The sequence below is a fragment of the Elephantulus edwardii genome, unplaced genomic scaffold (assembly GCF_000299155.1).
Source record: "Elephantulus edwardii isolate Elephantulus edwardi_28Jun2011 unplaced genomic scaffold, EleEdw1.0 scaffold00086, whole genome shotgun sequence".
Lineage (NCBI taxonomy): Eukaryota > Metazoa > Chordata > Mammalia > Macroscelidea > Macroscelididae > Elephantulus > Elephantulus edwardii.
Genome location: NW_006399836.1, coordinates 3,079,996 through 3,098,313, shown reverse-complemented (window position 1 = coordinate 3,098,313; position 18,318 = coordinate 3,079,996). Strand labels below are relative to the sequence as shown.

General features: G+C 43.6%; 2 protein-coding genes across 2 annotated transcripts in view; one reads left to right on the top strand and one right to left on the bottom strand.

Annotated features, from left to right (window-relative positions):
• DESI1 (desumoylating isopeptidase 1) overlaps positions 1 to 12,574 on the bottom strand; it is a 28,044-nt gene extending 15,470 nt beyond the window's left edge. Inside the window, exon 1 of the mRNA XM_006890077.1 lies at positions 12,422 to 12,574. Within this exon, the coding sequence (XP_006890139.1) occupies positions 12,422 to 12,509 (88 nt within the window). The 5' untranslated portion in view covers positions 12,510 to 12,574. The remainder of the gene's footprint in view (positions 1 to 12,421) is intronic.
• A 992-nt stretch (positions 12,575 to 13,566) lies between these two features.
• The window catches only part of XRCC6 (X-ray repair complementing defective repair in Chinese hamster cells 6), a 45,805-nt gene continuing 41,053 nt past the window's right edge, over positions 13,567 to 18,318 (top strand). The window contains exon 1 of the mRNA XM_006890185.1: positions 13,567 to 13,645. Within this exon, the coding sequence (XP_006890247.1) occupies positions 13,567 to 13,645 (79 nt within the window). The remainder of the gene's footprint in view (positions 13,646 to 18,318) is intronic.

Genomic DNA, 18,318 nt, shown 5'->3' with positions numbered 1-18,318 from the left:
ATGACAGACAGTAAAAAGATTGGGATTGTTAACACTTTGTTTGCTTGGCTCCACTATCAAAAGACCTTGGTACCAGCAGCCAGGAAATCAAAAGACAAATTGCATTGGGAAAGTCTGCTGTGAGGGACATCTCCAGAGTACTGAAGAGCAATGATGTCAGTCCAGGCCTGATCCAGGCCATGGTCTTCGCAATAACTTGCTATACTTCAGAAAGGACAATGAGTAGGGATGAGAAAAGGAGAATTGATGTCTTTGAGCTGTGGTGCTGGAGAAGGGCACTGAATATACCATGGACAGCTAGGAGAACAATCAAGTTCATCCTGGAGAGTGAAGCCAGGCAGCAACTTGGAGGCAAGGATTTTGAAGCTCTGTCTGACATACTTTGGGCATACTGCAAGGAGGAAGCAGTCCTTGGAGAGGGACATTATGCTTGGGAGGGTAGAGGGACAGCGCAGGAGAGGAAGACCCTCAATAAAATGGATTGACTCAGTGACTAGGGTAATGGGGGCAGGTGTGTCAGAGACAGTAAGGTTGGCTCAGGATAGAGCAGGGTTCAGAGCTGCTATACATAGAACTGCCATGAGACATAGGCAACGTGACATGCAGGCAACTTGATGGCACATAACAGCAACAATATAAATTGATTGATTGTTGTTGTTGTTGATTGCCTTCTAATGAAGCACGACTCATTGCGACCCTATCAACAAAAGGCCTGAAGCCCCTCTACAACTATTGACATTTATCAAAGTTTGTAGGGTTTCCAGAGGCATGTTATTTAGGAAGTTTATGCCATCCCTGCTTTCAAATAAATTGATTATATAGTGATTTATTGAAAGGATTTCCAGTAAGCTGATGCCAGGTAGCAATTAAAAGATAATAAGTTAGCATTTCACTTTCAAAATCACAGCAGCACTTCTTATTTGAAACATTATATAAATCAATCTTTGATGAAATCTCCGTCCATATGCCCTTCACATTTGGTGGTCTTCTGCATCTCCTTTAATGAGAACTTGACGCTGCTAAGTCTAACGTGATAGGGTAAACGTCCACAAAGACTAAACAGTCTTTGGGACTTTTTTTCATTTTTGTTGGTTTTTTTAGGGAGTTTTGCACATGTGGCTAGAATCTTCCCAAGTTCACTGGAACCAGTCATCGTGCCTATGCACTTTAGTTGATGAACAGGGCAGCCAGCAAGAACGTTTAAGTTCATAAATTAGCATCTGTACTTACACAATCTCTCAAGACAAGAGATTAAAATAATGTGAATGTTTAATGATTCAGTAGCAGCACAGGGCATTGTGCAAATAGAATGGATCAAATAAGAACCTGGGGTAAAAACTGGAACATGATATCAACAAACCTCAGCTTGACATTTCACAAGGGCAAATTACAACTATAATATTTTAAGTGACTCAAACATTGATTCTCATATTCTCGTTTTAAAATTGAGTACATCTATGGTTCAAATCCACCAGATGCTCTGCTGGAGAAGGAGGGGCAATTTCCTCCTGTACCAGTCAGATCTGATTTGACGGTACACGTAAAAATAATACAATAAAAATTAAAAAAAAAAAAATTTAGTATATCTTTTACTAACGATCTTGTATACATTAACTTGTAAAATATTAGCACCTTTTGGTATACTTTATTAAATATTCATTACCTATTGTCCAAGGAATGTCTTTTCTAGTGTATCTTTCATCGCAAGGAAATTCTCATCAAGAGTAAATGAAAATGAGCAAATCACTCTGGCCAGAAAACCATTTACTCTGATTGGAGACTCCTTGTTAAGAAGTCGTTCTAAACCTGTATCACATTTTAAAATGAAGTTTTTCAGATATTAAGTGGGAGCCATTGCCTCTTAAAGAAGGTGGGTTAGGAAAAGGGAAAGAACGAACACTGGACCAGGTGTCTGGAAGACCATCAACTTAGCTGACCCACAAGAGTTCATTAACACTTCCCTCTTTCACCAGAGTTTGTATCCAGTAGAGTCTAGGCTATTCTAGGTACTGAATATCCAAGGAGCAAAAAGATATGCCTGGCTTTTCCAAGCTTATAATCAAAAGGAGTGCTGAATAGTTAAATAAGCAATTAGAAATAAACACGCTATTATAAGGTAGGTTTTAGTGGAAATGCAGAACAAGGATGTTCAAAACCATCTAAGGACTGGGATGCAAGGATGCCTTTCCAAAAGAGGCAACACCCAGCATTTTCTTCTAGACTCTTTTTAGCTCACTATTTGATGCTTCACTGGCCTTTCTGTACTTCGATAACTCAGGGAATTTTCCTTTATTGACATATTCTAGGTCCCACTCACACAAGTCTCAGTGAATGACCGCTCAAAGCAAATTTTCTGAATGTCTATCTATTCCGTCCATTGGCACAACATACTAATTATCGCTATTGTCACTAAATAAAGGAGTTTTGAAAAACATTTTCACTTCAGAGTGGTTTAAGTATATGTTAAACTAACTTCATGACATGAGAATAGGAGCACCCAGAGGGCAATTACTACTTAACCTCACTGTTGAACAACAGGAACCTAAAACACGGTACGTAAGACCTTTGTTGAAGAAATTAATCTCTCTCCCTTGGCTGTGGCCACAGAACATTTAGAAAGTCACAAAACAATTAACAGTGGCATGACTTGACATTTATGTGCTATATTTTCAAAAAAGCAGATCAAATAATGTCTTCAAGGTCACAAATAAAGATACACTACATAAACAGAGCAGGGTTAACACTGCATGGTTCAAAATTGGGAAGGGTGTACGCCAGGGATGTGTCCTATCTCCATACCTTTTCAACCTGTACGCAGAGCAGATTATCCGAGAAGCTGGGCTCTATGAGAAGTGTGGAGTCAGAATTGGTGGAAGATCTATTAACAATCTGCATTATGCAGATGACACAACCCTGCTTGCTGAAACTGAGGAGGACCTCATGCACTTGCTGCAGAGGGTCAAGGACTGCAGCCTTCAGTATGGACTGAGGCTCAATGTCAAGAAGACAAAAATTCTCACCACTGGACCAATTGGTAGCATCAGGATGGATAGCAAAGAGATTGAGATTGCTCACAGCTTCAGTTTGCTCGGCTCCACGGTCAACAATCTTGGCACCAGCAGCCAGGAAATCAAAAGATGTATTGCGATGGGAAAGTCTGCTGTTAGGGAACTCTCTAAAGTACTCAAGAGCAATGGTGTGTCTCTGGAGACTAGAGTGCGCCTGATACAGGCCATGGTCTTTGCAATCACTTGTTATGCATCAGAGAGTTGGACAATGACCAAGGAGGATAGAAGGAGAATTGATGCCTTTGAGCTGTCGTGCTGGAGAAGAGTATTGAATGTACCTTGGACTGCCAAGAAAACAAACAGATTCATCCTAGAGAGGGTTAAACCAGACTACTCCTTGGAGGCAAGAATTCTGGGGTTTCGTCTGACATACTTTGGACAGGTCCTTGGAGAGGGACATCATGCTTGGTAGGGTGGAGGGACAGCACAGGAGGGGAAGACCTTCTATGAGGTGGGTTGATTCAGTGACTGGGGTAATCGGGATGGGTGTGTCAGAGGCAATGCGATTGGCATAGGATAGGCTGTTGTACATAGGGTCGCTATGAGTTGCAAACGACTCGACGGCACATAACAACAACAACATTAAAGTATGACATGACTCAATACCAAAAAGAACTGTGAATTTGATATTTTACACTCGTAGAACATGACTTGGTATTGACTGGACTGAATGAAATATGCCTTTGGATGATACTCATCAAAAGGTCGGGTCTGAAGCCAACCAGGCAGAGAGGAGGATGAAGTCCCAATGCTTCAAGGGCTGTGTACCTTCTTATCCAGCATCCGCTCTTTAATCTGCATCACTCAGACTTCAGTCTTCACACTCAGTAAACCTTCTCTTATTATTTGCCACTCCTTCAGTTTCCAAGTCCAATAGTGATTTCTAGATCTTCAACACATGACATTTCAAGCAACATTACAAACTGAAAGACTTTTTTTCTTGAAACTTATCTCAGTGGTAGTGAAAGATCTCTGAACTGGGTGGTTCTAGTTTTTCAGATCTCTAGAGTAATTCCAGGAAAGGATAACACTCCCTGCTCTTGTCACAGAAGCTGACTGCCACTCTCCTCTCCCACAGAGCTGGTGGTGGCTTCAAATTGCCAACCTCTTGGTTACCAGCTGGGTGCTTAACTACTCAATGTTTATCTCTTAAGTCTCAACCTGTAGAAGTTCCTGTTCTCATTGGAGACTTTTCTGACCCATCTAGCCCTTCACAGGCACTGCTTTCTTTCTAAACCCGAAACAGCTGCTGATCACTCACTCATTTTAGCATCTATCCATAATCTCTTCTATAAACTGTTACTTAATGTCACCTGTCTGTTAAATAGTCCAGTTGGCATTCCATCTGTTCCTGGGGCTTTCATTTTTGCCAATTCCTTCACAGCAGCTTGAACTTCTTCCTTCATCACCATTATCTCTTGAGCATATGTTGTTTTATGAAATTCTTCCACGTCAACCAACTCTTTTTGGTACTGTAATTATGTGTACGCCTTCCACTTTTTTTAATGCTTCCTGAATCATTCAATATTTTTCCCATAGCATCCTTAAGTATTACAACTCGAGGCTTGAATTTGTTCTTTAGTTCCTTCAGCTTAAGGAATGCTGAATGAATTCATCCCTTGTGACTTTCCAACTCTAGCTCTACTTTGCTTTGACTTCCTGAGATGTCCTTTGCAGTCTTCTGCTCAGCTCCTTAAAGCCCTGTTATCTTCCCTTTGCTTTGGCTTCTTGGTGTTCTAGTGCAATATTGAGTCTCTTCTGATTCAACAGCCATCTCTGTCTTTTCTTATTCCTCTGTCTTTGTAATGACCTTTTGCATTCTTCATGGATGATATTCTTGATGTCCTCCACACCTTGTCTGGTCTTCATTCATTAGTGTTTTAAGGCCTCAAATAAGTTTCTGAGATGTTTTTTCATTCAGGTGGGATATACTCAAGGTCAAATTTTGGTTCTTGTGGATTTGCTTTCATTTTCATTCGTTTCAGTTTGAACTTGTATATGAATAGTGGATGGTCTGTTCCACCATCAGCACCAGACCTACTTTTCATATATGACTGTCTAATTCAAAATGTCCCATGCAAATTAATTTCATTCTGCCAATGCCTAGTATGTCAATACTTTTTTTTAAAAAATTATTTTGTGTGCTTGTACCGTCAAATCAGATCTGACTGGTACAGGAGGATATCGCGCCTCCTTCTCCAGCAGAGCATCTGGTGGACTCGAACTGTGTTCCTCTGGGACTGCAGTGCAGCTTCTTGCCACTAGGCCACCAGAGCTCCCCTATATGTCAATACTTTTGTGTTCCATTTCTTCCTTAACAATATCCAATTTTCCTAAATTCTTCTCACTTCGTAACTTCTAATCATTTGTGTCTGCTTGTGACTGTTGTTCTTCTTTTCTGTTTCACAACAGGAGAGCTCAGAGATGCAGCCCTGGACATGCCCACCAGGTTGTGCCAAGATTATTTGGAAAACTATTACCTGGTCAACTGCCTGGAAGAGATTCATATTTATTCTTATTCCAAAAAAGGATCCTACACAGTGTGGAAGTTACCACACAATATCACTAACATCACACAGAAACAAAATCCTGCTAAAGATCATCCAAAAATGACTGGAATAGTGCATTGACAGAGAACTATCAGAAATATCACCTGGGTTTAGAAGAGGCCATGGCACTAAGGATATCATAGCCTAAGTGAGATAAGTCTTGGCAAGAAGCAGAGAGTCCCAGAGAAATGTCTAGCTGTGTTTTATTGACTATGCAAAGGCATTAGACTGTGCAGATCACAAGAAATTGTGGCTAACCTTGAGAAGAATGGAAATCCCAGAACACTTGATTGTGCTCAGGCAAAACCTATACTCAGACCAGGAAGCAGTCATCAGAAAAGAGCAAAGAAACACTGCATGGGTCAAAATCAGGGATGCATCCTGTCTCCATAACTTTTCAATCTATATGCAGAACAGATCATTTGGAAGGCTGGATTTTATGAGGAGGAATGTGACATCAGGATTGAAGTAAGACTCATCAATAACCTGCATAATGCAGATGACACAAACTTGCTGAGACAGGAGAATTTGAAGCATTTGTTGCAGAAGGTCAAGGACGGTAGGCTTCAATATGGATTGTAGCTCAACATTAAGAAAATAAAGATTCTCACTACTGGGCCTGTTAGCAGCACCATGATGGATATAAAAGAGATTGAGATAATTAATTTTAGCTTGCTCAGTTCCAAAATCAACACTCCTGGCACCAGCAGTCAGGAAATCAAGAGACAAATTGGATTAGGAAAGTCTGCCGTCAGATATCTCTCCTGGGTGCTGAAGTGCAACCACATCAGGCTAGAGATTGAAGTGTACCTGATCTAGGCCATGGTCTTCCTAATTATTTGCTATGCATCAGAATTGGGCAATGTCTAAGGATGATGGAAGAATGGATGCCTTTGAGTTGTGGTGCTGGAGAAGAGTGTTGAACATTTCATGGACTGTCAAGAAAACAAACAAGTCTGTCTTGGAGAGGGTGAAACCAACCAAGCTGCTCCTTGAAGGCAAGGATTTTGAAGCTCCTTCTCACATACTTTGGGCATACTGCAAAGAGGGACCAGTCTTTGGAGAAGGACCTCGTGCTTGGAAGGGTGGAGGGATAGCGCAGGAGAGGAAGACCCTGCATGAGATAGATTGACCCCTGCATGAGATAGATTGACACAGTAATTGGGGTAATGAGGGTAGGTGTGTTAGAGACAACGAGACTGGCTCAGGATAGGGCAAGCTTCAGAGCTATTGTTCATAGGATTGCTATAAGTCACAGGTGACTCAATAGCACTTAAGAACAACATTGTCTAAGTGTGTAAAATATATTTGTTGTTGTGTGCCGTCGAGTTGGAACTGCCTCATAGCTGACCCACCAGTGGGTTTTCAGAGGTAGTAGTAAATCTCACAGAAGGAAACTGCCCATTTTTCTTCCACTGTGCTGTTGGTGGATTTGAACTATGCTGCTTAGGACTGCAGTGCAGCTTCTTACCACTAGGCCACCTGAGCTCCCTGAAGTTTTATTTGATATTATGTAACATCAAGTTGGAACAGACCCATAGCTGACCCTCTGGCAGGTTTTCAAAGGCAGTTAATGACAAGGGAGGAGACTGCCCACCCTTTTCCTGTGAAGCAGCAGGTGGATTCAAATTGTGTGCCTTCAGGATTGCAGTTTCTTACCGCTGGGCCACCAGAGCTCCCTAAAGAATATTTCGTGGACAGAGCTCATGGTTTTGATTTCTTTATTATTTGTACCACAGAATGAAGAAGCCCTGGTGGTACCATGATTAAGCATGTGGCTGCTAACCAAAAGGTTGGTAGACTGAAACCATCTAATGAACTACCATAAACAGCGGAGCCTAAAGGGAGCTTTGGTGGCCTAGTGGCAGGAAGCTGCACTGCAATCCCAGAGGCGCGTGGTTCAAATCCACCAGATGCTCTGCTGGAGAAGGAGGAGCAATCTCCTCCTGTACCAGTCAGATCTGCTTTGACGGTTGTTGTTGTTGTTATGTGCCGTCAAGTCGCTTGTGGCTCATAGAAACCCTATGTACAACATCCCTAAACTCTGCTCTGTCCTGTGCCAATCGCACCGTCTCCAATACACCCATCCCGATTACCCCAGTCACTGAATCAATCCACCTCATAGGGGGCTTTCCCCGTCTGCGCTGTCCCTCCACCCTCCCAAGCATGATGTCCTTCTCCAAGGACCTATCCCTCCTTGCAACATGTCCAAAGTATGTTAGACAGAGACTTAGAATCCTTGCCTCCAAGGAGCAGCCCAGTTTGACCCTTTCCAGGATGAATCTGTTTGTTTCCCTAGCAGTCCATGGTACCCTCAATACTCTTCTCCAGCATCACAGCTCAAAGGCATCAATTCTCCTATCCTCCTTAGTCATTATCCAACTCTCTGATGCATAACAAGTGATAGCAAAGACCATGGCCTGTATCAGACGCACCTTAGTCTCCAGAGAGACACCATTGCTCTTCAGTACTTTGGAGAGGTCCCTAACAGCAGACTTTCCCATGGCAATATGTCTTCTAATTTCCTGGCTAGTGGTGCTGAGAGTGTTGACTGTGGAGCCAAGCAAATTGAAGCTGTGAACAATCCCAATCTCTTCACCATCTGGTACACACACAAAAATAATAAAATTGGGGGAGGGGGGAAGAGCAGAGGCTTGAACATCCTGTGGGATTTCTTCATTTAGTCACACAGGGTCACTATTAGTTGAACGTGACTTGATGGCACCCAACAACTACAGAATGAAGCAAAGAACTGAGCAGAGAACTCTCAAATTGTCATGAGCTTGGGCTTGCATTCTGCCAAGAAACCTATCTTCTATTTCCCCAAGTCAATCTTTAAACCTTGAAACTATTCTGGGATTGACTTGCAAAGAAAAAGAAATGCCACCTTGGGACACAACACATGCATGTGACACTTTAAAGAGAAACAATCAACAATACAAACCAGCTCTTATCATTACGTTCTATAAACATAGAATGTTGCCTTTATCCTTAGGCACTTTTAACACCAAAAGAGGTCAAGAAATTTAAAGAGCTATCAAAATTAAAAGAGAAACTGAAGGGTAATTATGACAGCTAATTATCTCAAGCAAATGGTGACTATGGAATAAAAAGGTGTCTTCAGGCTGTGTACCTAGTTAGAAGTAGAACACTGCAGATAATTTGGGGACCAGTTTTGTACACCTCCACGGGAAGTAATTCTAGGACTGACAACTCAACAGAGTAAAGGGGGATGGCTTTGGAGACAGTATGCATTATGTAGGCCAAGTGTCAGCTGGAGCAAGACTGGATTTTATAATGGGGAAGTGACACAGCTGAGGAATGCCACCAAATGCTAATGAGTGTTATCTTGTTAATGAGGTCACACAAAAAAAAAAAAAGGAAGAGAGATGAGATTTATCTTGGAAAAATGAAGGCCAAGAGGGATGGTCATAAATCTCTAAGATTACCAAGCCACATACTATTGAATCCAGATTTTTCCTGTCAAGCTCTGGGCCAAGGCCATCTTTATAACCTTGAACAAAGTACCTACTTTACATTAATTACAAGGGAACACATTACACAGCAGAGGTGGGATACCAACAGAGAACATGAGTTCTGGAAGTGTATTTGGTCTTGCCACCTCCCAGGTGACTGAACTGGAGCAAAAGCTTAACTTTCAGGCCTTGGGTTCCTCAGCTGAAAAATGGAGGTACCAACAGGACCCCTCTCCTGACGTGTGGTGAGGACTGTAATGCAGGCAAAGCACTAACAATCACAAACCCCAAAATCAGGCCTGTGACACGGCGCACTCAAGAAAGGCCAGCTAGTTATCAATATACTCCTAGAGTTCACGGCAAAACCCAAGACACAAATTGATTTTCTCGTAAAAATGCAGATATATTTAGGGATGTGAGATCAATAAATGACTAACAGAATGAGAACACACAGTGTCAGGGTAAATGGCGTCTGCCCAGGACAAAGCAATAAGGAAAGACCCATTTACCCTAAATTGATGATTTGAGACTATTAGAAAGTAGCACTGTTTATAACTATAACCTTTTCTTCACTACTCTTGCAAAAGGCATAAAGCAGGACAGGCCTGGACAGAGAGCGATCGAGCTGCGGGCCGACTGGCATCCTTAGACACTCCACTGTGATCCGATGTGCCACACTGCCCAAGTTCCTATTTTGGGTGAGGCTTTCTAGGATTTCACATTAGAAAGAGAAAGGAGGGAGAGTCAAGGGCTACCAACCCGATTTGGGTTGAGGGCCTTTTCTCTTTCACCCCCTCCACCATGGGCCTTCTTCAAAGTAGGTCTCACTCCTTATTTCCCATCAGTGCCCAGCGTGCTTCCATTATAGTCTATAGCAGTTAGCACGGTTTCTAAGTATTTTAGTTGCCTGTGTTTTTCCTAAAGTCTCCAACACAAGACAGCTCCAAGATGGCAAAGCATCCTCCTCAGTTGAGCTTAGCACATTGACGAGCACGTAGTAGACAATAAATGTCTAAGGAAGCTCTGGTGGCCTAGTGGCAAGAAGCTGCACTGCAATCCCAGAGGTATGCGGTTCAAATCCACCAGATACTCTGCTGGAGAAGGAGAGGCACTGTCCTCCTATACCAGTCAGATCCAATTTGATGGTACACACAAAAAAAATAATAAAATTAAACATTAAAAGAATATATAAATGTCTAATGGAATAAATAATCTGGCCTAGTAGTAAGAAGCTGTGCTGCTATCTCAATATCTAATTCATCAGCACTTCCAGGGGAGAAGGACGGATGATTTCCTCCCATGGGATTTACGGACCCTCCAGAGGGTCAGCTATGGGTTGGTTCTGATTTGACAGTACACAACAACAGTAAGGCCGTTCCTCTTTCACTTAAAAATAACTACTAAATACTGTGTTGTTTTTATGTTTTATTTTTGCAAGTAGTGCCCTCAATATGCCAGCCCTGACCTTTAAGTTAGCAGTTGACATAACCATTGTGCCATCAGGCCTTGTACCCAGGATGACGGGGAGGTTTCCACATCCTTGTGTTATCTAGGAACACCTCTTACACCAACCTGGCTGATGTAATCCATTGATGACTAGCTACTTCCTTAACAGTGACTTTGTAAATTTTCATTTCAAATTTACCTTACTCATGTCAGCCATCAGTGATGTAGGCCCAGACTTCTTACCAGTAATAGGCTGGTGGCATGAGAAGTATCTGGAGACCTTACTGAAATACAGATTTGGGGATTATGCTCCAAGATGTTTTAATTTGGCATTTGTGAAGAGAGGCCCTGGTAACTATCTACTGAAAAGTTCCTTTTTAAAAAGTGATATACTCATTCAGGATGTCACTTAGAAATCACATTTAAAAAAAAAAAAATCACAGCACACTTTTATATCTATTACTGTCCATAAGCTTATCAGGTTTCTTTTTCCTAGAAGTCACCACTTTATATACAAGTCCTTGTATATCCTTCCAGCTAATTTTTTACGTAAGCAAACACATCTACATCTTCTGCTTTATGCACACACTTGCATATTTAAAGGACTGTTTTAACCTTGTCTGTTTTAGCTTTAATTTGGAGATGTCCGTATTTTTCCCCCCAAGCAGCTCTGGTGGCCTAGTGGTAGGTAAGGAGTTGTACTGCCAACCCAAAGACAAGCAGTTCAATTCCACCAGCTGCTCCTTCAGAGAAAGATGGACAATCTCCCCCTATGTAATTTACACCCTCCAAAAACCTGCTGGAGAATCAGCTAAGACTTGGTTTCAACTCGACAGCACTTAACACCAACACCATATTTTTTTTAACAAGTATTCTAGGTAATGTGATGGCTGAAAGGAGTAAGGCAAATCTGAAATGAAAATTTACAAAGTCACTGTTTAAGGAAGTTGCTAGTCCGCATTGAATTTATCAGTCACGTTGTAAATCATTCACTGCATCTGAGGTGAGAAGTTTAAATTCAACTCAGTACAACACAACAGAAACTTAGAACATGGAAAAGATGCCCATAACCCCTTATCTCACCAAAATGAGTATTCTACAACAGCCTCCTAAGGAACCAGGGAAAAAACTAGCTACTTAAGTGAGTGTCGCTAAGAAGGGCGTTTGTTGCTTTTATTAAGTTGTGGACTTAAGATGTCTTCTCAAGAAGAGCACCTGAACCCACATTCGACAATTCCTTGTTGTACAAGACACTTTGGTTTGGGATTGTCACGAGATCGGATCTACACTGCTCTCAGTTGATTCTGTCTCCAGCAGTTAAGCAGTTTAATAGCAGCGCCCAAATACTTTCCTTGTATTAATCCCACTTAGACCACGGCATCCAATCCTTCTCCATGAACTGCATTCTTACCATCTGGTCCGAAACCAGGCACTTAGATAGAAACTGTTGCGAGAAGCTATACTTGTCAGCTCTAACTGTCAGCTATACTGGGTGAGTTCTGGAGTTGGGGATCCCGGCGAGCTGGGTGGACGATGACCGCCAGGTGCGCCGCCCTCCCGCCCACCCCAGGACTGCAGGAGAAAGACGGCGGGCAGGCTCTCCGCAGTGTCCTGCTCTCCAGGAGGGCAACGAAGGGTCCACATCCTTCGTCCTGGCTTTAGGGACTCCCGCTGCGGGAAGGTATGACCCCTCCCCATCCCTTCGTCCAAGATATAAACCCGAAATTGGGACGTGGGGCTCGAACCCTGGAGTGTCCCTCCGCCATCTGGGCTTCTCTCCCATTGTCAGTGCGCAGAGGGTCCCCCGGGCCCGTGTCCTCCCCACCCGGGGTCCACGCCTCCTGGCTCGGGCCCCGCGTCCCACCGGATAAAGTCTCCTCACCCAGCATGATGGGGCTGAGCCGGCGGGCCAGGCCCTTGGACAGGTCATACACGTAGAGCTTCACCGGATAGAGGTTAGGCGACTCCATCAGTGCCCGCGGTGGCTGGGGCCACACGTCCTTCTGCACCTGGCAGTGGCTCAGACCTTCCCGGACCCGACCGGGTGGGGAGCGGAGAGAGCAGGGGGAGAGCCCGGTCGGGTCAGGGGGACGGGGGAGAGGCAGCCCAGCGTTGCTCGAGCGCCTGCACCAGCCACCGGCAACGATAACTGTGAGGTGACAGAGCAGGGACAGGGAGGGTCCGCGCGGAGTCAGTGCGGGGGCGGGGCCTCCCTATGCGCATGCGCGCGCCGACCTCGGGACAGGGAGGGGCGTGGTCTCGCTGCCGGGGGCGGGGCTTTAGCCCTCCGGGGTTGGCGTCATTTCAGGGCGCGTGTAGCTAACGCTAGAGGGTAGTGGGCGTGTCTGGCTGGATAGCTGTGCGTGATGACGTTTCCGACGTTGATTGGGAGCGAGAGCGGAAGTCTCCTCGCGCGCGCCGCCCTAGCTGGGGTTCAAGTTGTATTTTCTGCACTAAAGGTAAGCAAAGGCGGGCTTGGTCTGTGTGCAACTTGCTGTCCGATAGGAGCTGGCCACTTCCCGCTTCACGTACTCAATGTCGCGCTCCTCCTTTAGCCCCGCCATCGACCCGAAGTGCCTAGATAAGGGTTGAGCGACTCTGGACCCGGTCCCTTTTCCCAGGAGGCTCTATCTGGTCTCTGAAGGCCTCCTGCGGTGACCCCTCCGCACGTGACTGGCCCAGGGTCGAGGGTTTGAGTGAGATCAGGATGGAGTATCCCAGAGCGAGAATCCTTTAGAGTCCAGCACAGGAAAGCTGGCGTCAGGCTGCACTTACACAACCACCAAAGGGACCACCCCCTGACCCTGACGCGTCCTGAGGGATAGTTAATGTGAGGCTGCTGCAGGAATGACCCCCATCATCACTTGCCTCTGCATCAGCGCTCGGGAGCTGCAGGTGCAGCGGGATCGAGTCCTCATGACTGATCTCTGGTCCTTAGGACACATGTCAAAGGAATCTCCCAGTCATATTCTGACTATTTACGGGTTTTCACTGATTTAACCTTTTCCGTAGTGAGCAGTACCTACTATGTCAGGCTGGGCGTCTTATTACAAAAACGAGGGAGATGAAGAAGAGGAAGAAGAGGATGAGGCTCCTGAAGCCGCTGGTAAGGGACTTGAATGTGTGCGAATCTTTGTGGAAGAAGGGCTTAACTGCCTTCCTGCCGCATGGTTTTTCCTGTCTAACAGGCCTCTCTGCTCTCCTTAGACAACCCCAAACCCTAGCCTTCCTTTGCACTTTATTGAGCCCCTCCAGGCTATTTTTTCAGCTCCAGTTCTAGTCTGTGGACATCCATGGCCTGAAGCTTTTGCTGGGCACTGGTTCATTAACACTAAGATAGATACCCTGGAGTCAGAGCTGACTAAGGGCTGACCCTCCAGCGATTTTCAAAGGCTGTAAATTACATGGGAGGAGATTGCCCATTTTTCTCCAGAGAGAAAGATGCCTTTGGGTTGGCAGTGCATCTCCTTACCCTCTAGGCCACCAGAGCTAAATTAACACCTAATAAGTCCTGGTAAGTGATCCTGACCATAGATGTATGTCATCTTAAGTGACTCAGCTGAGAGCCTGACACATCTTGGAAAGCAGTTTTATTCACTGCAGGGCTTCAGTAAAAATGCCTTCTATTTACAATTGTAGCATCCCAAGAGTGGCACAATATTTTCAGGGAGAGGCATTTCCTCTCCTTAGCCTACAGCTAAGAAGCCCTGGTGACTGAGTGATTAAGCAAAGGACTGCTAATGAAGAGTCTGTGGTTCAGATCCACCAGCTAATCTTTCTATGAAGATAATTCCCTCACCTTTGAGATGATGCAAACTCAAGGACCCTATGGGAAAGAGTAGAGTGGATCTGTAGGTGTCCAAGGCGGAAATCTACAGAATGGGACTGCCACAGGTTTCTCCCTGGAGAGGCTGGTGTATTCTGTTTTCTTTTGGCTAACTTGCCAAAAGATGAAATACTGCACCACCAAGGCTCGAATCCTATGGGACAACTCTACTCTGTCCTGCAGAGTCCCTGTGGCTTGGAATCACCTTGCTGGTGAGTTGAGTGAGTGAGGTTTGTCCTTCAGGTTTGGGAGTGTGTATTCAGGTAACACAGGAACAAATAGAACAAAGAAATGCAGCATGCATTCTGTATACTGTTTAACTCTTGGGTGGAAATAAGTGAAAGAAAAAAGTTCCAATAAGAAATATGAACAACAAAGAAAAGATATAAATTAATATACTTTTCCACCTTAATGCAACTATGTTTTGTTTATTTTCCTTCTATGTATATTTTTTCTTTTACTTATATAATCTATTTTTCTTTCTGATTTTTTAATCATTGTAATCCTAATACCTGTCCAAATTTTTCCTTTAAAAATGGCCCTAGTCTTATTTTTGAAAGGATTTAAAATATATATTATTGTCGTTAGCTGCCATTGAGTCAAATATGACTCATAGCGACTCTGTGAACAACAGACGTGAATCCTGCCCTGTTCTGTGCCATCCTCATCATTTCTGATATACTTGAGCCCATTGTGGCAATCACAGTGTCAGTCCATCTGGCTGAAGACCTTCCTCTCACCGACCCTCTACCTATTCAAGCATGATGTCTCTCTCCAAGGATAGCCTTTCCTAACAACATTCCCAAAGTATATGAGATGAAGCTTTGTCATCCTTGCTTCCGAGGAGCACTCTGGCTGTACTTCTCTAGGATATATCAGTTTGTTCTTTCAGCAATCATGGGATATTCATTTCTCTTCTCCAACAGCACAGCTCAAAGGCATGTGAAGTCATGCGTTTTCATACATGTGAAACAGTTGAAATTACCATGGCTTGTGTCTGGTAAAAGTGACATTTGAGGACCTTAGTCCTCAGTGACATTTTTGTCCTTCAGCCACCACAAAGTGCTGCTGTACAGCAGTTTTGCCTAATGCAACATGTCATTAGATGTCTTTTTCTTTTTAATATTAACACATTGCCACAAATGACGGCAAAATGTGTTTCTAAGCACGGTCATCAATTTAAAAGTGTGCGGCAACATGTTAATTTTAATGAAAATTTAGAGACTTTGGATTTCCATTCATTCATTGTTGTACTTTTCTCCCTGCCCCCCGCCCCCAGTTCACTCTTCTCTTTGAAAAGTAAAAGAAAGGGGAACTCTGGTGGCCTAGTGGCAAGAAGCTGCACTGCAATCCCAGAGATATGTGGTTCGAATCCACCAGATGCTTTGCCGGAAGAGGAGGGGGCATTTCCTCCTGTACTAGTCAGATTCAATTTGATGGTACACGCACAGAGAAAATAATAATTTAAAAAAAAAAAAAGTAAAAGAAAAATTCTTTCATTGTTATACAACACACACACACACACACACCGCCATACAACACACACACACACCCCCGCCCAAATCCACTCCACTCTGCAGCCATTCTGGACTCCTATCATGACAATAATACCTAATCACATAGCACTTTTAAACAGTTCTCTCCCTCATCTGTTTCAATGCAGTATACATCATTTAGTCATTAAATGTCTTGACTGTTGCTTCCACAGGCCTTGATTGTGGAGCCAAGTAAAATGAAACCTTTGGCAACTGCAGTGTTTCTCTCTTTATCATGTTATTTATTGGTCTAGTTGTGGAGATTTTTGTTTTTATGCTCAGGGAGACGCTGTGTCCATGCTGATGGTTGTGGTCTTTGAGCTTCATTATTAAGTGCTACAAGTCGTCGTTTTCAACAAGCAAAATGATGCCATCAGCATATCACAGGTTGTTAGATTCCCCGCCTCCCCATACTGTGGTCTCTTTGATTGAGTGCATGTCTCAGATTATTTGCTCAGCGTACAGATTGAACACCCACTGCTGTCCCTTCGGCTCCAACGAACAGTGACCCTCCATCAGGTTTCTGAGGTTGTAAATCTTTATGAGAGGACACTACCCATCTTGCTTCTACCGTGCAGCTGGTAAAATTCGAACTGCCGATCTTTCTGCTAGCAGCCTGCTACATTGCCAACTATGCACGAGGGTTTCTTACACGTTGAATATTGTTAACATAGTCGAATGTGTACCATAGTCAGAATTGATCCATAGCTGACCCTTTGGTGGATTTTCAGAGGCAGTTAATTGTCCAGTAGGAGATTGCCCATCCTCCTGCTGAGCACCTGGTAGCCTCAAACCTTCGGGATTGCAGCACAGCTTCTTGCCACCTGGCCACCAGGATTACATTGAATAGATAAGGTGAAAGGCCACAACTGATGCAGACCTTTCCTAGTTCATGCAGTGTGCTGTAACAGTGTGTGAGGGACTACCTCTTGGTCCATGTGGTTACAGTGAAGTGTTTTGGAATTCCCACTGTTTGCAATACTTTGTAAAATTTGTTATAATCCAAATAGCTGGAGGCCTTTGCTTTATTTTCTTGAGATGTTCTTTGAAATCTTCTGTTCAGCTCTCTTATTTCATCATTTCTTTAATTTGATTTAGCTTCTCTTTGTCCTAGAACAAGTTTCAGAGTTTCTTCTGGCATTCATTTTGGTCTTTGCTTTCCTGTGTTTTGAATGACCTTCATATATGATGACATTTCACAACTCATCTAGTTTTAGTCTTTGTTAGTGTTCAGTGTGTTAAAATCTGTCCTTCCAGTGGTCTCAAAATTCAGATGGGATATACTCAAGGTCTGGGGATTTGTTTTCATTTTCTTCAGCTTCAAAACTTGAATATGTGCCCCCCTGTTGTCCCCCCCGCCCCCCCACCTGGTGAAGCCACAGAAACACCCACAACACAGAGCAGGAGTTGCCCTAGGCTGAGACAGGCTCAGGAACAGAATCTGACAGTGATGAATTAGTACCAGACCTTGAGGAACAGGATTTCACACAGGCAACCACACAATGAGCAGCTGGCAGCTGCAGCTGAAATCGATGAAGAGCCAGTCAGTAAAGCAAAACAAAGTCAGCATGAAAAGAAGGTGAGGAAGGCGATGTCCAAACTGGGCCTTCGACACTTCGCAGAATCTAAGAATCTCTTTGTCATCCAAAGACAGATGTTTGTAAGAGCTGGGCTTCAGACACCTACATAGATTTTGGTGAAACCAGGATTGAGGACTTACCTCCTCAAGCACAGATAGCAGCTGCTGAGAAATTTAAAGTTCAAGGGGAAGGTGTCTCAGACATTGAAGAAAACATACAAACTCCAACTCTTCAAGAGGAGAGTGAAGAGGAAGCAGTTGATGAAACAGGCATGCAAGTTAAGGACATAGAATTGGTCATGTCACAAACGTTTCGAGAGCAAAAGAGGTCAGAGCACTGAAGAACAACAGCAATGATACTTTGGAGCCCTGAAGAACAACAGTACTGATACTGTAAATGCTTTTGTGAAATTTATAGTGTAACCATCTGGGAAAATGAGGACTTTTTTTGTATTTCAAAAGAGTAGCTGCAGTGTGGTTTGAAAATTGTACTGTTTGTATCAGTTAATAAAGTTATAGCTTTTTTTTTTTTTTAGTTATGGCTTCTTGTTGGATGAAAACAAACTAAACCAACCTTGAAGCAGTTGCTATATGAGCAGTTGGTGGTCTCTTCCACTGTTAGTCACTCACTGCTTTTTCTGATTTGTGATATTGAACCACCTTTTCTGATCTTTACTTTATTTGATTTATTATCGGGGATCCAGCCCCGATATGTCGGGAGAATTCCACCAAAAGGAGGCACCAGGTTGAAATGAGACTAATTGCTGATAACAAATAGCAAGTTTAATATTCTGGCAAGGGTATATATACAGTCTTAGGAACATGCCTGCAGGGGTAAT